General features: G+C 40.2%; 1 protein-coding gene across 5 annotated transcripts in view; it reads left to right on the forward strand.

The window, feature by feature from the left end:
* Positions 1–21,938, forward strand: part of EGFLAM (EGF like, fibronectin type III and laminin G domains) — a 79,781-nt gene that overhangs the window by 47,750 nt on the left and 10,093 nt on the right. For all 5 annotated transcript variants that reach the window (XR_012053144.1, XM_072922631.1, XM_072922630.1 and 2 more), the window contains exons 8-17: positions 1,343–1,458; positions 1,692–2,028; positions 4,540–4,640; positions 5,850–5,950; positions 7,025–7,169; positions 9,047–9,236; positions 12,914–13,039; positions 13,794–14,037; positions 18,273–18,384; positions 19,927–20,043. Coding sequence is in view for 4 of the 5 variants with exons in the window: in XM_072922631.1 (XP_072778732.1) it covers positions 1,343–1,458; positions 1,692–2,028; positions 4,540–4,640; positions 5,850–5,950; positions 7,025–7,169; positions 9,047–9,236; positions 12,914–13,039; positions 13,794–14,037; positions 18,273–18,384; positions 19,927–20,043 (1,589 nt within the window). In the remaining variant the exon portion in view is untranslated. The remainder of the gene's footprint in view (positions 1–1,342; positions 1,459–1,691; positions 2,029–4,539; positions 4,641–5,849; positions 5,951–7,024; positions 7,170–9,046; positions 9,237–12,913; positions 13,040–13,793; positions 14,038–18,272; positions 18,385–19,926; positions 20,044–21,938) is intronic.

A 21,938-nucleotide genomic window follows, 5' to 3' on the forward strand; every position in this document is an offset into this window, starting at 1 on the left:
AACCCCTGCAGAGCATACAAAGTGTGGCCATTTAGTCAGTCAGGGCACACATTCATCTCTGGTGCACATATGTTGGATTTCATAACTGCCTGCCTGGACTTCTGGGTTGCAATCACAGCAAAGGAGGAGAGAGTACAAAAAGATTTAGGTAAGTACGTTCAGATCACTAGAGAGACTTTGTGAATCAAAGATTGCTTATGCTGTTTTCATGTGTTGGAAAAATACTGTAGGGAGAAGTCAGATATGTGAGTCTGTTGTTTTAATGGTTTAAAGATATCTGTTCTCAGCCTCACTGAAATGACAAGTAACAGTAATGATTTGGTTACTTTAACTATATTTCTTCATGACCTGGTGAATTTTAATGGCTAAAAAAGCACAAACCATTGTTTAGGCAGCATTTGCTATGTAAAGTGCAGAAAAGTACAGATACTTTCTGTGAAATAGAAATGAGGATCCCCTTACTGTTTAAACTGTCCATTCTCAGCCAGAATCCTCGAAAGCACTGTTCAGCACTCCAGGGAATGGCAGAAATTTATTATGTACTTGAAAAACACATGGTCATAGAATCATTCAATATTCTGAGTTGGAAGGAACCAACAAGGATCATTGAGTCCAACTTCTGGCCCTGCATAGGACAGCCCCAATAATCCCATCATGTGCCTGAGAGATTTGTCCAAGTGCTTCTTGAACTCTGTGAGCTTGGTGCTATGACCACTTCTTTGGGGAGCCTGTTCCAGTGCCCAACAATCATCTGGGTGAAGATGTTTGTGCATGTTTCTTGTTTCAAGGTGCTGAATTGTGTTTTAAAAAATAGCCTAAGAATACACATAGGACACTAATTTCAGGAGTTTTGGAGTCAATAGATTAAGTCTTAAATAGAGTGTATCTTACCTGTTCACATATCTTTTGTTGTTCCTATTTATTATCTCTTTTGCTGTTCCAGTAAGGCAGATACAAGACTGTATTAACAAAAGGCAAAAGCTTGACTTAAAAACAATTTGGTCATTAAAATGTTGTCCATGACAAAAAAGTCTGAAACCTTTGTCGTAGAAAAATGATGAATACAAGTCAGTTTATAGAAGGAGAACTGAGCTTGGCTGACTTTATTTGTTTAATCACCTAGTAAGTGACTAAATGAAGGTCTTCACCTTGTTTTAAGTTGTGTATATATCATTTGGACAGGATCTGCCATCTCCAGACTGACACTTGCATTTGTACAACTTGAACAAACAATATTTGTTCAGATTTAGGTGATATGGATCAGGGGAGTGGTAAGATCTGAATTGCTGTATGCAAAGATAAAAAACTATATGAACTGAATATGCTAGTTATGTCTTTTCAGGCTCTGAGGAGTTGGGAAGTGGAAGCTATGGACATCGGTACATCACAGACACAGTGACTGGTGATGGTGATGGATTTGATATTGATGATTCAGACTATGACATTTATATAGAAGAGGTAAATGTCAAGATTTGTCTTTGGCACTTCTGTTTTCTTTATAATCTAGATATTTAAAGGGGCTTGTCAGGAAGTTTAATATGTGATATTAAGTGCTTAGATATAGTGATGTGGTCACTTCTTTTTTTTTCATTGACGATGAGTTTGTTGCCTTGGATCTGCATCTTAAAAGGTATTAATTTTGTTTCCCCACAGAATTTTGATTTTACTGAATTGGTGTTTCCTCCTTTCAGCTCAGACCACTTCCTGCTATTAAAGGAGGCAACAGAAAATTTCTGGTTGAAACAAAGGTCACTCCAGGGTCTAGTTCCAGGCTTCTGTCACGGGTCCTTACAACCACTTCTGAACCCACTCCTTCCACTGCTGCCGTCACACGGCCTTCAACCACAGTAAGGGTGGCCACTGCAAGGGCAGCGCGGAGGGGCAGCGTGTCCTCTGCTGCGCGCCTCCTTGACCTGTCCTGCGATGAGGCCGTGTGCTCTGCAGACAGCTTCTGCATCAATGACTACGACCGGGGCGGCTCCCGCTGCCACTGCAACTTGGGCAAAGGAGGGGAGACGTGTGAGGAAGGTAGGTTTCTGTGTGCCCACTGCTGGCTGTTCTTTGTCTGGGTCAAGGAGCAGCTTTGCAAAGAGCCCACCAATGTGCACTTTGGGAATAGCCAGCTGGGCTTTGTGGATCTCTGCCAGAGGCAGTTTGCAGTTCAGGCATCACCCCATTTGCTTTTTTTCCCTCAATAAGTTGGGAAAAAGTAATTCCTTAATAAAGCTGAATGCAGAACCTGTGTAAAGATGCATGGGGGCAGTTGATCATCCTTCTTCCACCTAAGAGTCGGGGGGTGATGAAGCAGGGATGTTGTTAATCACCCAGGTGTAACAGGATCCAGTCATGGCACCTTCAGATGGAAGCTGAAGACATTCAACCCTTCTATGACACTTACCTTTTGGCGGCAGCTGAAGCCCTGAACTACCACCATGTTCTGTGTGGTCCAGATGATGCTGTCCCACTGCAGGGATGAGAGAAAACTCCCATTGTAAAAATACCTCCAGAGGAGGCTTTCCTCATGGGCTGCAAGTCTGCAGTGCAGCACTCATGTCAGACAAAGTGGGGCAAGGGAGGAACAAAATCTCATCATCAGTTCAAAAAGCATGTCCTGAAGGCTGAGTCAATGTGGTGTGTTTGTCTCAGTAAGGACTTGCCACCCATCCTATTGCCTCTTTTCAGGGCAACTGAGCCATGGCAAGAACTTGCTGAGCTGAAGGAGGCTGTCCTTCTTCGTCTTCCCTCCCTGCCTTCTTGTTCTTTCCCTCTAGAGACCTAAACCCCCACTTTCACAAAGGTAACATTGAGCAGATCACCTGGTGAACAAGTCCAGCTCCCTCACCAGGACATAAGCAGTTTACTTTTTCCCCCTGAAGTAATTTTTCTTCTGGTTTGGTGACCAAGGTGTCAGATGAATGCCAGGCCTCTTGAAAAGAAAACGTCCCATTAGCTGCGGTGCTGTTCCTCCAGCTAAGAAGGAGCTGATCTGCCCATCCCTCTGATGGACATCCCTGTCATCTGCCCATCCCTCTGCGGATCTGATCTGCCAAGACTGTGCCATGCACATCAGGAGCATCAGGAATCCATGTTTCTTTTGCAGGGTCATTTTAGACTTCCATGTTGCACAGCATCATGCATCAGGGATGCAGACACTGAGGATGCTTCATCTTCTTAAACTGGAGTGCTGGAGCAAAGAGAGCTCCTTCTGAAAACAATTTGATGTGGCTCAGCGACATGGAACAGCTGCAGATATGATTTTAGGCCTTGATCAAGTATGAAGAGTTGAGGTTTTATTTGAACTGACAAGGTCATATACAACTTGTAAAGCAGTCTATTAACACCAGTCCAAAGCCTCTATTTTTCACAGGGGAGTGTGTTATTCCAGAGTAAACATCATGTGCCGATAGTCCTTTGTACAGAGTTTGTCTTCAGTAGCCAATATTGTTAAATAATATATTAATCTGAATAGAAACATGCTTTTCTTCACAGCTTCAACAGCTGCCTGACACTCTGGTCCAGTCAGTTCTGCTTGCGATTAGGACAAGAGATAATTGTTCTCTGCTGAGGTTGCATTCAGGTTTATAGCACCAATCCCCTTCACCTCAGCCTAAAATGCATACATTTGCAAGCAAAAACTCTACCCAGATTGCAAAACTGAGTGAGAAAAACTCAGTATTTAAATAGCAAAGAGGAATAGGAATCCTTAGCCTTTGTTCCTCATTAGACTTAAATCCACTGTAAATATAAAAACTCAGGCCTGAAACTGCATGCGTTCTCAGTGCTTCTTATGAAAATAGGCTGAAAAGGTAATTTTACAGCTGACAGTGGCTAGCAGTAAGACATCTCTAATTTTCATTTTCTCTCAGGGTCAGGGTCTAACACAAGACACCAAAGGGTGAGGGTTGATAGTGCCATTTAACAAGAGCAATAAAAAGAGCCACTGTTGCAGCCAGGGATGGACAAATGCCTGCAAGGACTCTCTTCTCCCCATCACTCCTTTTAGCTTCTGCCCTAAGCTGACTTGAGAGGAATGCTGGAAGCTTCTGGGCTGTTATGAGACATCCAGTGATTCTCCAGATGCATCAGCTACAGAGTAGCAGTGACTAATGCTGCCTAGAGTCTGTCTGTATTTCCCATGTGTGTTTTTGTAATCCTGCAGAACAGAAAATTACTTTGTCCTCTCTTCCTTAAATCAGTTCTTAAAAGAAGATAAATATAAAGTTGATGTGGTCTTTCTTCTGTAACAGGGATGAAAACCTGCCGAAATTTCCTCTGAACTCTCTGATTAAATTATTGAGCATTATTTGGCCCTCAGTATCCTGTTTCCTTCCAAGTTCACCAGGTCCTTGGGAATAAAGGAATTAGCTGTAAAAAGTGGTGGGAGGACAAGGCAATAGGTTAACTGTTTGTTGACTGCTACTGACTAATGGTTGTCTCTGGAGGAACTCTGCCTTTCATTGCCACCTGATATTATCTAGTACTAAAGGTGTATATTGATTTTATACTGCTAAATAAGATGCTTCCCTCTTTGCTTTTCAGATATTAGTATCCAGTATCCTCAGTTCTCTGGCTACTCATATATCACCTTTGAACCACTGAAAAAGTCCTATCAGACGTTTCAAATTACCCTTGAATTCAGGGTAAGTTTAAGCAATTCTCACATTGGCATTTTAAATTTTATTTACTTACTCTGACGTGGTGGACATAGAGCAGTAAGTTAGCTTCAGTGTAATTGTCGTGAACTTGTGTATAACCTTCATCTGCAAACATCTGGCTCAACCCTCAGTGAATGTAAATTGTTAGCGACTGAAGGGTTTTCATCCATTGTTGGTAGGTACTGTGTGAGAGAAACTCTGGGACTAGTAGCTGTGGACTAGCAGCAATGTACATTGACAAGGTTACAGTCACATGGATGAGCTACAGGCTGAAGAACACACAGAATTTTTGTGAATTAGAGTTTGAAAGCAGTATGCAGTATTTTTGTGGACAAGAGATTACGATCCTGTCATACTGAGCAAAACACTGCCCTACATATAGCATTCCTTTCCCACCCTGCAGAATTTAAGTGGACATTATTTTCCCTCTCTGAAGTTTGGGACATGGGCTACTAATACATTCAGGATGCTTAAAATGCAGGACTAAACTGCAGATACATCCCACGCTGGCTTGTGTTAGTGCTGTCTGTTCATTATGGACAGAACATGTAGGGCTGCCTCTAGGGAGGATGGCCAAGCTCTTGGATGCTTCCCCACCCCCATATAAAGCAGCCTCACAGTCTGGGAAGGAGTCTCTTTCTAAAGCAGCAGCAACAGTTGCCTCAGTGGTGATCTTACACTTCTCTGGCAATTTGCCATTTTAAAATGCAGGGTGGCTGCAAAAAGCCACTGTGTCAGCTGCTATGAGCATATGGAGAAATGCTGCCAGCACAGCCTCTTTGGCTTAGGGAGTGTCAGTCTCATGGAACATGTGAAGTAGGGTGTATGTATTCATGCACAGTGAGTCTGATGTGTCTACACTTACCAGGCTTGCTGGGACATTCTTGCTAGACTTTTTACTCAGGAGTTTCATGTGGAATATGCCTGACATTCTTGAATACCTCCGGGCTTTTTTTCTTGTCTGATAGTACCATACTTTAAGAGATGGTTTTAAATTGTTTAACCATTAAGGCAGTGATTTTCTAGGTTTTTCAAATGCAGGATTCAAAACTGATCAAACAATTTCTGATCCTGCAAATTAAAAGCTTATTCTGAAAAATAGTGACCCTTTTCTGGAGAAAAGTCCTCCACTGCTTCTTGCTTTTATCTGTAATTGTGAGGCTTTGATTTTTCATGTTGACCCAATGATTGCAGGCTGAATCTGAAGATGGTTTGCTGCTGTACTGTGGAGAAAATGAACATGGTCGTGGTGATTTTATGTCACTGGCAATTATCCGACGTAGCCTCCAGTTCAGGTAAAACCTCCATCCTAAATCTGATACAAAAGAGAAGGGGCTATTGCTGCCTCCTGGGGCTGCTATATGTGAGTAATATCTCCAGTGTCTTTGACTTCTGCCCCATACAGCGCACCAAATGGACAGTATAATTTCATTTAAGAGTACTTCAATAGTTTTTTCTCTCATTTTTCTTTACTGTGTGAACATGTACCCTGTTGAGTTCTTTAATTCAGACCTCAGTGTAAAGGCAAAATGATCCGTTTTCTTTAAGGCATTTGTCTGGGGCTCATAGCTATGCCACCAGAAATGTCAGTGAGCCACTGTATTTGCTATGCTGATGGTATATTGAGTCAGTGTTTTTACTTCACAGAAAAAGGTTTATAGATAATGTAGAAAAACAAAGGATGTAGTGCCAGCAAGGGGCCACAAACTTCATCTCATATGCTTTGTTTAGATGATACCTTGTTTAGGTTTTTTAAATGAAGATGGAGACTGTATCTTGCAATCTGATATATATGAAGCAAGTGAAAGAGTATTTCCAGGATCTCCTTACTTGGGAGGGTGAGTCCTTTAAAAGTGGGGAATAACAAAGTGAGTGATGTGCCTTAGTTGTGTTTCAATTCACCTGCACTGCATGACAGTCAGGGAAAATGAGACATTTTGTGCACATTCAGCTCTCCTGGAGGTCTTCCTGTCAATAAGCGCTGAGTTTCAAATAGACTCGTAGAGTTATTAATGTATCACCAGCCTTTCACCAGGGAGCTAGAAAAATTCCCATGAGAAATTACTGTAATAGCAGGAACTCAGATTGTAATACCCTCCATCTTGAAACAGTTTCAGCTGTTGGCAAGCATAGCAATGCACTTGGTATGGACAGAGAATGCAAATCTCCACGTTAGAAAAGCAGATAATGAAGTTTGAAATGTGGAACAGATCTTACGTAGGCTTGCTGTCTGAATTTCCTGTGCTAATATGCAGTGGGGAACAGAGAGGTTCCCGAGTGCAAAAAGACTATTTGGAGTCTAAAACCAATTTTTGGTTATTTAGTTAATGTAAGATTATCACCTTGCCCTCTCTGTCTCATGTTCCCAGGTTCAACTGTGGCACAGGAGTTGGAGTCATAACGAGTGAAAACAAAATCAAGCTGGGGAACTGGCACAGTGTCACATTGTTCAGAGATGGGGTGAATGGCTGGCTCAGGATGGACAACAATGCTCCAGTGACAGGAAAATCTCAGGTTGGTAATCCTGCCCTTCTGGCTTGATTTTGGAGTCTCTCAGGGTTCTGATGATGTTTCTTTTCTTGTCACCAGAAGCCTGATTAGATTTAAAAGGTATATTTTATTTATTTGTGTTAGGACATGTAGTGAACTAGGTTCAGAGTACAGATTACTCTTCCAAACACATAATCTAGAAATCACAGAGATATATATCTCAGGGCTGAATTCCATCACAGTTTCCCTGTTGTACTCCACGTTTGCTCTGCCACCCTTCAGCTACCCTGTGCCAGTCTCAAATACAGGCCATTTAAGAGAAGTTTACTAGATTTTACAGCTTCTGCCCCTGATTGCTTTCTATTTTGAGCCTCAGAGAACTGCTCTTCTTCCTCAGACATAAAAACTAGATGCATATGTGTGTATGAGTCTATATTTATGTATAATATGCATATATTCACACAAAATTTGTATACAGAGGTGTAATTGCATGCATATTCTGGACAAAGATTTAAGCATAGTAATGGAGATAGACATCCTGATTCTGCTCTGACTTATGTCAACACTAGCAAGTTCATACAAGGCTGACAAGATAAAATATAATACAGGAAGATGCTTTGACTTTCTCACCTGTTGCTGGGCTAGAAAGCAAAATTAAGGCACTGGAAGAAAAAGCAATTTCAAATTATTTCAGATGTCTTTCCTTTGATAGCCACTATTAACATGCCATCCCTAGCCCTGAAAGAAAGCAACTTCAGATGTCTTATTACTTTCCACTTTTATGTGCAGGCACTGAAGAGAAAAAATTGCAATGTATGGAGTTCTCATCAGCTGGAAATGACAGAGGAAAGAATTTCAGGGTGTCATGTATTGTTGTTACCAATGCTATGAGGCCATGCAAAGGGCAGATGTGAATCAGGAGAGATATGTACAGTTTCGGCAGTGTACTGTGCAAGTGTACACCTGCGGACTCAATAATCTCAGTTTATTTAGCCTGGTGCCAAATACAGGCTATGGTGATAGAATTTATTGTTTTAAATGCTGTGGGGGCAGGGCAGGGGTGAAAAATCCTGAAAGATTTTAGGCTAGAGGTCAGTGCTGTCAAAAGCACAGGTTGGTAAAACCTGGCCCTGAATAACTGAGAATTTTGAATATTTTCTTCTAAAGGTTTGCGGGGTTTTGAAAGAGCTGTTGAGTAGGAGGCAAAAGTCATATTTTGATCAATTTGTGGAAGGAATTTTGACTCAGTTGGCCATAGTTGCATGGAGTTTGGGTCAGTGATCCAAGAAGGTTCTGTTGGTTTTGATATTTTTTGTTCTTTCACTGTAGCAATTTTAGTATATTTGTATATATCGATTTCTATAGATTTGTTAAAGAGATGGGCAGTATATTTAGCAATGGCAAAGTGAGCAGAACCCTGCTGAAATTACAACTTTACTGGGTTTTGCCTTTTCTTTGTTTTTACCTTTTTTTTTTTTTTTTTTTTTTGTTATTTCATAATTATTCAATACTGAACACTTGCTGGGTTCTGTCCAAAAGACAATATCTCATTGGTCCATCCCTCAGGGCTCACAGTTTAGAAGATAAACAATTTTTTGGCAAAAAGAAAGGAAGAAATTGCAGCAAAAGGCAGACCATGCTTTCTCCTCAAAACAGTGATTTTTAGTCCTTTTTATTGTGCTGTTAGTAGATCATGTTATTGTGATGGAATGCAGGATGATTTCAAATGGTGGGCTGATTTGGGGAATGCCTAACTGGAAGGAATTACCAATTAATAACCTACATATATATTCCCTGACACAGTTCTTCACTGAGGAAAAAAATTGATAGTAAACCACTGTGGCTTAATGTTGTCCTGTGTTATATGTTACACAGCATGCTGTGCTCTGCTCTCCCTTCAGGGCCAGTACAGCAAAATCACATTCCAGACTCCCTTCTACATTGGCGGCGCTCCCAGTGTGTACTGGCTGGTCAGGGCCACCGGCACCAACCGCGGCTTCCAGGGCTGCGTCCAGTCACTGAGCATCAATGGAAAGATAATTGACATGAGACCCTGGCCACTAGGGAAAGCTCTCAGTGGTGCTGATGTTGGTGAGTTTAATGGTGTGGGGTCTTTAATCAGTGACTAACCCAGGGTTACTTTTTATCCTATTGGGACAAATTGAGCAATGGTTCAGGTTTGAGAGGTGGAAGGCGCGGTCTGTATTTTTAGCTTGGTTTTCCTCTGTTCCTTTGCACATTGCTCTTGCTGGGTCTGTAGTAGGACAATTCATCACAGTGCACAAGCAAGCCCTTTGTGGACACACTGTGCACAGCAAATAGTAAACCCATTTTCATGAGAGAACAGTAAGATCTGTGTTGCAGATATCATTACAGCCGTGCTGGTATTTCTGCCAGCAGCAGAAATACCAGCCCTGACTGACACAGTCATGTCATCAGAAATCAATAGAATGTATGCTGAGCTTGCATTTGAAACAATACAAACCAAACAAAATCCATTTTGCCTAAAGACATCATTGCATTTGTCCAAAGTAATACATGGATCTCTCAGGCGCACAGCAGCCCTGTGGATGTTGCAGAGGGCTTCCTTTGTTACACCAAACCACTGCTGAAGCATATAGGCTTTCCTGTATACCATCCTTTCTTTTGCTATCCAGAGCCATGGTATGATTTAAAAAGAGCTTGGAGTAAATACTTCTAGCAGCTTTATGAAGTGTGATTATAAAATTATTTTCCCTTCACAGGGTAAAAGATGGAGAAGTGGGGAAGTTAATTAACTAGTCCTGTCTTATTTATTCATCTATTTCATCCTTTTAATGGGCACTTGAAAAAAGGCAGGGCAACAAAAACCTTGCTTTAATGATCTCCCAGTCTAAACAATATAAGAATAAGGGAAAATCTGAGACAGAAGGCAAGTGCTAACAGCTAGAAATAGATTCCATACCACTGAACTCTCCCTGCCATGCTTCAGCCACAAAGTCATCTTTCTTCTCTTCTGTAGCTGTGCATTTGACATCCCAAGAAGGAAATGATTTATGAGAAACTTCTTAACAATTGCTCTTTTTTTTCTAGATAACATGGCCAAACTTCTGTGCAATATAGGGGTAGAACAGACTGGCCAAAGAAACAGTTGCTGAAGAGTAAGATTTTAGAATCAGAATGTTATTTCATGATAGAGTGAGAATCTGTGGAATTTAGATAGGTGAAAGCCCTGCTGAACTTCTCTAGTCCTAGTCTCTATTGCCTTTTGGGATGCAACTAGCTTCATTCCCATCCATGAATGCTCCACATACTACTTGCATTAACAATCAACATCAATGAAAGTAAATGCTGTGCTCTGCCATGTGTGACTCAAAACTGACTGATAAAGCCTTGATGTCCTTGTATGACTGCATACATTTATATGAAACTGTGCCAGAAGAGACTTGCAAACAATAGGTCATGCAAGTATAACTTAAAATAAAAAAATTGGAAGTAAGCTCTGCTAGAGTTTAGGAATGACTTTTTGTGATTCAGTGACTTGGAGATTCTTTTCTGTTGGCACAGTATATAAATCAGTAGTGCTGTGCTACATGGATCACAGAACTAAGGATGGTGAGGAGAGGGGTTCATACATCTCTCTGCTCTCTCTTCTGGCTACAGCAGAGGTCCCACTGTGAGCTGAGGGACAAACAGAAGAGGTACTGTGCATGGTTTGGAATGGGCATGGCAGGACCTAGGACTGCTGCTGCAGCTGTTCTCCTTCTTCATCTCTATTGGAGCAAAGTAAATGCAGCTACCATACTTGTGGTTTGCGTCTTCAGCATAGTAACCTGTGCTGGCCCAAAGGCTGTGAAAAGCCACTGGGACATTGGGAGACCAGCCTGTCCTTAAATATCAAGACTACTCCAGTTCAAGCTGTTTCTCAAATCAGGGATCCCATGACTGGTCCTGTTGCTGTTGTCTTCCTTGTTCTTTTCTGTTTCTCAAAGACTTTGTTTAATTTTGATCTGTTTGAACATACTGCCAACATTAACACTGGAGCAGATGCAGCAAAGATGAGCATTGTCTTGGTTTTCTGTTTGTGTCTTCACACTTGATGCATAGAGATCCTTGTTTACATGTCTTGGTTCTGTTTCCTTGCCTAAAAAACAGAACTAGTGCTGCTCTGTCAGTGTCACGATAATTGGGGAATGTATGAGGGATCTGAGGGACAAGATACCTGTCCTGCCTTGGTTCACTTATGGCCATTACAGCGCAGGCCAGAAGAGGCAAAGACACCTCAATGAACACAGCCAGCACCCCTGCTCCCATGGCTGGACATGGTGCAGAACTGTCCCCTTCCATGGAAAAGAAGCATTTTTTCCCTGCTGGGAGACTTGTATGTTTTGTCTGTGCTCCTCAGGTCAGCCCTGGAGTCCTGTGTCAGGCTGCTGTACCCAGACCTGCCCTCCATACAATGAAAAGTTGTCCTGGTAGGAGATTTGTAGATGTGCAATACAAGATAAGTCTGGTCTATCAAGGAGTTATACCTGATGACCTGCGAGCTGTTACTGCTTCTGCCCTGAGTTAGTTAGAAAAGGTTGTTTTCCACTGTGGAGAGCAGAGTGATTGGGATGGACCAGCGCATCAGCCATTTGTATCTGCATATTTGTTTGTGGTTTTCTTTCTGGCTTTGGGATGGGAATTTAAACTGTAAAACTGGTGCTGTACAAACACCAATGCCTTACTGAAATGTGTAGAGACCTGCTCTTGAACTGTCCCTTCAATCAGTGTTATGTTTGGACAAAAAGAAAGAAAAAAAAAAAAAAAAAAAAAAAAAAAGCATATCTCCTCCTTGCAATAGTTTTTCAAGACTTCTCTTAATCACCTCAAGTTGCAAAACTGTTTCTCAAGTGTTTATTGCCAAACTGCCTCATGAAACCTTTGTCATCTCAGACAAAATAAATGTGTTACTTCTTAGTTTGCTATAAAACACTAAGCCCCTCCAGATGGTGTGCTTACCATTGTACAACTTGGTCTTTCTTAATGTATACCGATAATGTCATTGGTTTGTTACTATTGACAAGGGGAGAGTTATTTAATCAGAAACTAAAGGAGAAAATAAATTCAACAAGAATTTCAATCAGGTGTACATTTGACAGTTGTATAGTTTGGCTTTATAGATATCAGTTTTAAGAAGCAAATGAGAATTTATTTGTTCTACAACAATTTCAGCTAAAATCAAGAAAGAAGAAATATCCTCTTTGTTATTTAAGTTGATATGCCAGCATAGTAGAGATGCTGCTTAAAAAGCCCATATGTTGATGATATGGATCCCTTTTAGTGAGGACAAGAGAGTAGACAACCTCATTTTGGCTAACAAGATTAGTTGATGATGATTAACGCCTCCCATGCTCAGCATGGCATGAATTTATAGTGAGCAAAGAAGCACTTAAGAAAATTGAAATTAAACAAGACTTGGTGAATGTAAACAATTTAGAAATTTGTATCTTATGAGAAAATAGGAAGAAGAACAGACGATAAGTAACACAAGGAATGAGCGAAAGTTGCATCTGTCACAGTTTGCTTGTAAGGGTTACTTTTTGCTATTTATAAAATCTCTTGCTGGTCTGATATTTAAAAAATGCTAATAATTGAGTTCCTTGTCTAAATTGCACACCATTTGACAAACTGGGAAAGAATCTAGGAATAAGAGCAAATTGTGTTGGTTACTAGCAGCAATCAACAGCCAAATAAATCTGTGACAAACTTCCCCAATAAACTGATGGTCTGACTCCTGCATTTAGGTGAGTGTAGCAGTGGCATCTGTGATGAGGCAGCCTGCATCAACAGTGGCACCTGTACTGCAAGCAAAGCAGACTCTTACATTTGCCTTTGTCCTCTGGGATTTAAAGGCCATCATTGCGAGGAAGGTGAGTAGACACTGGGATGCCTCTATTTTTTTGTGTGCTTTATTTAGTGTTTGATGTGTTTTCCACTTAGAGACACCCAAGGAGGTCTCATGCTGTTACACTGACAGAAGAGAATACCTGTTACTTCATCTTTTTAAAGTCACATGCTGAACCCTTCCCTTCCCTGGATGAAGCTTTGGAGCTTCATTCAGCTCCTACATAATCAGTGATTCTCAAACCTCTTTGCTTATTTAAACTAACTGTACTCAAGCATCTTGAAATTTCTATTCAGAAGTTAAAATAATCTACTACTCCACAGCTGCACATTAATCCTAAAAAATACCCACCTTTCTCCTAAAACCAGTGTCAGTTGTATATTTTGAAATGTAAAGGACATAATGTTAATTGCCTGCTAATATCAGAGATACAAGTAGTGAAATACATATGCAATTATTTTTTATGCTGTAGATATTTTCATGCCACCACCCACTGTGTGCATGCTAGCTACTTTGAAAGGCACTATTATGAATCACTAAAGAAAAGGTACAAAATGCTTTACAGTACAGACACATACTGTATTTGTAGATGGAAAAGGAATGGATTAATCAGTATTGGGTAGGATTATAAAATATTTTTAACTTAGATGAAAAAAGAATCATCAGGTTGTTTTGCTAGGCACTAGCTTACTTAATGCAAGGAACAGACATTGGTTGGTAAGAGTCAATCCTTTATGTTTGAACCTCAAGTGACCTGCTTGTGATTTCTGGATTTCCAGCACTCACCTTGGCCATACCGCAGTTCAACGAATCCTTAAGATCATTTGCTAGCACACCCTGGCCCTTGGAATCACAGAATTACCTTTCCTTCATGGAGTTTGAGCTGACATTTCGTCCAGATTTAGAGACTGGTGTCATTTTGTACAGCTATGACTCAGACAGCAAGGACTTCCTCTCCATTAACATGGTGGCTGGCTACGTGGAGTTCAGGTTTGACTGCGGCTCAGGAACAGCTGTTATCAGGTAAATGGTGCTGCTTGTGCTTCCTTCTCAACAGTGCCACAGTGCTGATGCAGGAGAGGAGTGGATTGGAAAGAGTCACAGCCTATGATGAGGTGTGCGAGCCCCTTGGTCTCTTGTGCCTGGTTCTAGGGAAGCACAGAAGCACCAAAATTTTGGTCAAGGCGACGGGATTTTCTTCCTACATTAGTATGTTTCAAAGCTTTGTGCTTTGTCTTACTGCAGTTGTTACATTTGTGTCTGTGTGGTATTGCAGTAATTCCCTTCTTGGCCCCGTGACACTGCACCATAGCTGGTTAGGGGATCTATAAATATTTTATGCATATACTTTCTACCCACAAGATTTTACAATATTGGCCCTTGTGTGAGCATCCTCCTTTCTGGTTTCCAGTTCCAAGCAGGTGTGTCAGGCTGGAGGTGGCACAAGAAGATATACCTCCAGGTCCCTCCACTTCCTCATAGTGCTGTTTTTTGAGGGACCTGAGGCTACTATCCAATTTAGACAATGTAAGCTGTCTAAAACATAAATATGTGGTTTAACCTGGTCACCAAGGTTCCCCAGACAGACCTTCTGCAGGTGACTCATTGCATCCTAAAATTAATGGATAGGAGGATAGAAGCAATGAAATGCCTCAAAAACACTGCTCTCTCCCTCTATGTAACTGAGTAGCCAGTCACTGGGCAACTGTTCCTGGGCTTTCTGAAAAGGCACTGGGCTGAAGAGAGGCACTAAGTATCTTGGATATGGCCCAGGAGGCTGCCATTTTGACCAGGGTGACTTGATATTTAGAAATTATCTATATAAAGCTTATGGAAAATGTGTACACTGTCTGCAAGTCTTGCATACCAGTGATTCCTGTGGATGGGCATCGGGAATTTTGACTATACTGTGATTAGGGAAAATGTACTGATTTTACAATGAATGAGGACTCAAGCAAACAAACTCATTCAGTTTTGCAGACAAAATTAGATATGAAATATAAAGGGAGCAAATGCAAAATAATGCACAAGCCTAACACTGCACAGCTGTGGAAAAACAGTCAGTGTTGTCAGATAGAGAAAGATCCTGGAGCTGTCATGGATAGCTCTGTGGAAGCAACAGTAAACTGTTTAAAGACAAATACAGAAATATGAGTACAATGCAGAGAATTATTAGGAATGGAATAAGGAAGAATGTCTCTGCTGAAACCCACAGCGCACCGTGTCTTGAAAACTTACTGTTATTCTGGTCACATAATTTCAAAAGAAATTAGCAAAATCAAAAAGGAAGAGTTTTTTGACATCCAGGAGAGGGAATGAAACATCTTCCACAAAACTCTTCCATAGCAGGACCTTTCAGCCTGGAAAACAAAGAGTTTGTTGGAAGTATGATAGAGGTTTAAAATAATGAATGGCCTGGAGATTAATGAGTATTCTGTATTTTTTTCAATATGCAAAGAAGATAAGGAACCAAAGAAAATAGGACTTTTTTTCTTTGGGTTTGGGGTTTGTTTTTTTTTTTTCAGAGGAGTACATAAATAAGTTGTGGAAACTCATTGTCACAGCAAGTTACAGATGCCAAAACTATAAATAGGTTAAAAAAAATTGGACAAATTTGAAGAAAGCTCCATTGAGGGAGATCAAACGCAGTTGTACGGATGCAGCCTCTGACTCAGGAAATTGCTAGATGACAAGTTGCCAGAAGCTGAGAGGATATATCAAGGGAAGAATCACTTCATACTTGCCCTATTCTCTTGCTGAAAAGTGGCAGAAATAGCTAATTTTGGAGACCTTTTCTCCAATTCAGAATAGCCCTTCTTACAACAGCCCTCAATCTTTACTGATTGCAGCTTTCTAATTCTTGTTACTGGCAACAGTAAAATATTAAAGTGGAACATTTTTTCTTCCAAGAATATTGAAGCACTTCAAAACGCCTTGTACTAAAGTTTAACTGATATGTAGGATTATGAAATGTAGAGAGAGCTACAAGCATATGCCTGGGAGTAGAAACTGCCCCTTTCTGTTGGAAAGCGGAAAGGCAAGCTGGATGGCAGCTACTGCCTGAGGTACATGCATTGGAGAAAGAGTGTGGTGAGATAGCTGAGTAATGGGCAAGACTCAGGAGACCATCAGGATTCATTGAAAGTTGTCAGGCTCTCCTGTTAGCTCTTTTTCTAGATAAAATGTGCAACTCAAACCCTATCATCAGCTCTGTCAGTGATTAAATAAGACAAATAGATTGCCTCTTTTTCATGCCTGCTTGGTCAATGTCCATATTGCACTATGTCTTTAGCAGGGTTATATCTCTGGTCATCCTGATAGCTCTGCCTGATACCTCTGCCACCAGGCTGTTAGATATTATATTATAATCAGAACACAGGCATAATAACTAGGATGAGGCAAGCTTGTTTGTGTATGTCAGCAGCAGCAGCAGGAGAGGTGATGATGGTGAAGGTTGTGATTTCCTGATGTATCCCTGGGTGGAAGCAGCACAGTGTGCTCTGGGGGCTTCACAGGCGAAAGGGATGCTGAGTGGATAGACAGATGCAGAACCTGAGCACTGGAATGCCTCAGAGGAGAAGCTGTTGGGATTTCCCTTGGCCAAGCAGGATCAAGATCTTCATGATCTGGTATATTTTTTAAGCTGTGGTTTACATGGGAAAAAGTAACCCCACACCACATGAAGAGCCGGGAGTGCTCAAACATCAGAAGAAAGTGTTACCAAGGTCATGTTGGTTTCAAAAAGCCCACAAAAGAGCTTGCAGCTCTGAAGTGATGACTCTGCAAGGCTTAATCATCCCTGATTGTAACTACATCTAGCAAAGCAGGAGGATGATGCAAAGCATGATAATGACCTTAGCAGCAGAGGAGATATTTGTATTGCCACTTACTATGTAGCCAAACCTATCTGGTTCCTTTGTATGTGTATGTTGACTTCTTCAAGGTGATTAGATTTCCTTAGCTATTGATTTGCCCGAGACAGTTAAACTCTAAGTGGTGTTACATAAGAAGGAAGACAAGAGACTGGCATTGCTTGATAATATTTTTAATCGAGGTTTTATGAACCAAGTGTCATTCAGAAGTGTCAATTAATACTGACACCATCATCAAAATAGACAAAAATGAGCTTTAAGAAAATTTGAAGGATCGAAAAAAACATGACAAAAGGTTTCAAAACTGATCTTGATTGTTAAGAAAAAGAAAACATTATTTTCACATTTTCAAAATTATATAAGTTTTTTTTAATCAGCATTTGAATCACTGTTGACTCACTATTTCAGATTACAATTTTTTTCCATTTGTTTTAATTTCAAAAAGTGGGGGGGTTTTGTTTGTTTTTAAATGCAAGTATTCTGAAAATACAAAACATGATTTCATCCCCAGGAATCATGTATTTTTTTACTGAAGCTAGGAAGTCTTAGTGGTCCTAGATAACACAGTTCTGATTTTTCCAGCTTGGCCAGTAAATCAAACACAAGTTTCCAGTCCTCCTGGAGGAAAGGCTGCTACATCTCATTTAGCTATAAATGCGTTAACCAGAGTAGTTAAATGACATTTGAAAACAAGATACAAAGATCTATAGGACTTGTGAATGGGAATGTGGTTTTGCCCTTCATACAGGCTGCTATTCATATTAGTGCTGTGCCAGTAAAGATTGTAAGAACTGTTAAAAAATGCTTCCTTTGAGACTGATTAATATTTTGTACAACTGGGGATTATTGTTCCTAGCCAAGATCTCATCACATTATTAGGATAATTTTTTAATTACTTCCCTTTTATGTACATCATCCGGGCTGCATGTGTGTGTGTACAGATGTCAGTGTAACAGGATGTATAAATAGAGCTGATAAGCCAACACAAAGTAGTTCTGTTTTAAAAGAGGATGAAGAATGTGGGGCTAGACCAACCATTAAGTGGGAAGCTGTTAGTGAAATGAGGATGTACAGCTGAGACAAAAACTCCTTTTTATGTGTTATAAATGACTGAGCAGAAAAACTAGCACAGAGGTAGCTAAAGTGTGTGCTGGTAATAGTGTTTCATTTATAAATAAAACTAGAGTGCTTGTTATTTGCTCCAGAAATATGGTCTTTGCTGATGGGGCTCAGAAGACTGTTACTTCCTTATAAGGGAAGAATCACAGTGGCTGATATTTATTTTTTATTTAGAAAATCATCCCAGAAGACTTGACTTTTTGACATTACAGAGTATCAGAAAGGCACAGTGTTACATACTTGAAAATTTTCTTGCCCTTAAAACAGGAGTGAAGAACCTGTCAGCCTGGGTCAATGGCATGAATTGCGAGTGTCTCGCACGGCAAAGAACGGCATCCTGCAGGTGGACAAACAGAAGCCAGTGGAAGGGATGGCAGAGGTGAGCTTATGGCAGACTTGTCTTGAACGCAGCTGCTGGACTGCAGAGGCTGCTCTCAAACTTCTTACTAGCTTAAAACAGTATACACATTAGGGCAACATTTTCTTAAGCCCAGAGATGGGAATTTGTGTGTAAGGCCTTCCGTCTGAGGATGAGGATATTGTAACGGCATGATCCCACTGGAATCTGACTGTACCTGCTCCTGATGTGTAACTGGACTCTCATTTTTGTGTCTGGCTCGTATATCTTTCTGAGGTTCTTTTCTTGGTTCTTGTGGCCAAGTCTGTTGAGCAACATGTGCACTATGAGAGGTGTAATTTGGAGAAGTATCATGCTGAAAAGTACGTGTCCAGTCTTTTTTTACCTCCTGCTGAATATTGTCCTGGAAAGGTAGGCCTGAAGAGAATTGTCTCTTTGTCTTCTTGCAAAAGTAGTTTGCAGGCCAGAGTAAGGGCGGGAACAATTAGGCAGTTGATGACTTGCTTTTTTGTTCTTCACTCACCAAGTGATCATAGTGAATCAAATTTATAAGAAAGTGAAACTGTACTTGTACCAAGGAAGATATTCACTCTAAGCACTTAAATGCCTGCACAGAGGAATTTTCTGTCTTGATAAAAGCCAAGGCTAGACCTGCTTAGGAAATGTCTTTTACCTAGTGGAGAGTGCAGACAGAAAAACAGACTCCATATCCCATAGCAGAAAAATGCCATAGCAGAAAAATCCCATAGCAGGCTTTTCAGCAAATTGGGAAACTTTTATCAAAGCTTTGACTTTTCTTAAAAAAATTAAATAAATTGAAATTCCAATTGTCTGTCAGGGAACAAATTGAGTGAGCAACATTTGTCTGGAGCTCTCAAGACTTCTTTAGATAGATGGGTTAAGGTAAACATTCTCATTTTTTTCCTCTTAAGTGCTGCAGTGCAGTGCTCCAGGAGGAGGGTGGCTGGGACTGCCAACCATGAAAGCACAGAAGCTTTTGCTGGACTGGAGTACACAGTTATTCTGTCTTTAGCTGTTAAATGTCTTTCAGTTTACTCCAGAACCCTGAATATTCCCATCAGGTATCCTGAGCAACTGCTTCTGGTAATTGATGCAAATTCAATGTTTCTTTCATTTAGCCCCATAACTTACAGTAGGTTATCTCTTAGATGTTGGAAATACTGAATGAGTCTCTACTGCATGAACTTCGCTCTGATTTTAGCTTCATGAACCTAATTCTTGTTATAGACTTGAATCAGTGTACCTCAAGTCTTTGCAAATAAAGCTAGATATGCAGTCAGAAAACACAATGGATCAGTTTCATTTCTTTCTTCCTCCAGTATTGCCATTTGAAATACCTGAGATTTTTCAGCTACTTAAGACTGGGATAATGTAAAGTCAGTCAAGAGTGTCCTACAATGGCTTTCTTGGTTGTACAAAGAAGAGGCATTGAAATAAGCTATAACATCTAATGTAGGGCTATCACAACTCATGTAGGCTAATCTGAAGATAGAAACAAGGTTGCAGCTACTCTAATAAAATGTTATTCTTTGTTTCTTGCAGGGGGCTTTTACACAGATTAAATGCAGCTCTGAAATATTTATTGGTGGAGTCCCTAATTACGATGATGTGAAGAAGAACTCTGGGATCCTCAGACCCTTCAGTGGGAGCATCCAGAAGGTGTGTGCCCAGAGAAACACACTGTGGGCATTTATTTCCATTGTATCCATGCATCCGTGCAAACATGTCATTATTCAACTGGAAATATTCAAAATAATCAAGGATTTCACCTCAGGAGCCCACCATGAAGTGGTTAAATTATTATTTCACAGTGAAAAGTCCACCTAGTGCATTCTTACACCACCATGGAGATGCACACCATACTTCTTTCCCCTCTTACAATTTTACATGGGGCACATGAATGGAGGACAAGTTTTCCATTGTTAGCAGACATTAGGGATGATGTTCCCATGTGCTCAGCTGAGCGTGAGTGAAGTTCATATCAGACCTAGTAAATAATCAAATGAAGGTGCAAACTGAACTTATATTTTTCTTTCTAAACATACTTAAAATAACTTGGATAAAATTGAAAGGTTGGCCCTGAATCCTCACAGTTTTAGAGGAGTGAATTGCATCATATTATAGCAACAAAATAACAAATAAAACCAAATCTTTAGCAATAGTTTTTATTAAAAAAAAAAAATAAAATTAAAGCTCTACAGTTAACAGTTGCTCCATGACAGAAAAGTAATTGTAGTTCAGTGTAAACGGTTTAATTACTCAGTCTGACACTTTTTACTGTTTTTGTCGGGTGTGCAGGAGAAAGCATGAAGTTCAGGAAAACTGGGAGATGAGTAATAGTTATGGGAACAGGTCAAAAACATTGAACATCATTGAGAAGGTAGACTTGACTAAACACAATGTATTTTAGGATGCAAGATAGAAAGCCTAGAGCAATTAACACAGGTTACAATTACAAGGTGAGGGGTTGTACAATAGACTGAAGGCACTGGAAAATGTAGAGGACATTGGAAAATGTAGAGTGTGAGTCTTTATCTCTATGATGTACTTAGTAAGGTGGATTTTTATTCTCAGAGTCATGAATAGGATGTCAAGGAAAAGTACTGCCTGCCTTTTGGGCACTGGGAACATTTGGTTTCCTTCTTTACACATAGTAGGATTTTGGAGAACTATACAGAGTTCTATTTGGAGAAATAGAGCTGCAAACATCACCAAGTACTGGAAAATACGCTGTGTATAGAAAGAACTAAGATCACAATATGTTTAGTTTTGTTAGATAAGGCTGAGAAGTGACTTTATTGTGGTTTTCTAGTTCCTAGATGAGGATGAAATTTCTTTGGATACATGGTGCTGGAATTATGCAGAAAAAGACATGATGAGGAACAAGGGCTGGGAACTGAATATAAGTTTAAAACAAAAGACATGTTTTTATGAGTGGAGGCTTATTAACTTCTGGAAAAAAAATTCAAAAAGAAGCTGAAAACATAATGGAGTCTTCCCTGGTCCATTACATGACAGCACTGTATGTTTTTTCTACTGTTAGAGTTGTGTAGTGCTTTATGTACCTCTTCTCTGGGTTGGATCTCCTAAGGTGCATTGTCTGAGTTGTGCAGGAGCCAGAGCAACTACTACCTTTCTCAGTTCTGCCCTTAAAATCTATTATGTGTTAAGATGCACTTATTTTGATGTAGCTGAGATCAGATGCTGTGCCTGCATGCAATTTCTCTTGCTGAGATGTCAGCTGAGATTATACAAATGTTGATTTATTTTGGAGAATATATGCTATATTGGGAATATATTGGGAAAATCCCAGCATTTAGCAGTTCTCTTCCATTTATATACAAACAGTTTTGTGAAGTCATTATTTATGTTTTTCATTCTTCTTTACTCTAGCTTCTTTCAGACAAGATGAGATACTAGAAAGTAATAGAAAATGTGAAAATCAAGCTGTTCTGCTTAGTATTTATGTTGTCAACACTCATCTCCTGGGGGGTTTTCTGATGTCAGAAATGCTTTTCTTCAGCAGTGCTCATCTAATTTTATCATCCCAGCTC

This window comes from Taeniopygia guttata, chromosome Z, assembly GCF_048771995.1.
Source record: "Taeniopygia guttata chromosome Z, bTaeGut7.mat, whole genome shotgun sequence".
Taxonomy (NCBI): domain Eukaryota; kingdom Metazoa; phylum Chordata; class Aves; order Passeriformes; family Estrildidae; genus Taeniopygia; species Taeniopygia guttata.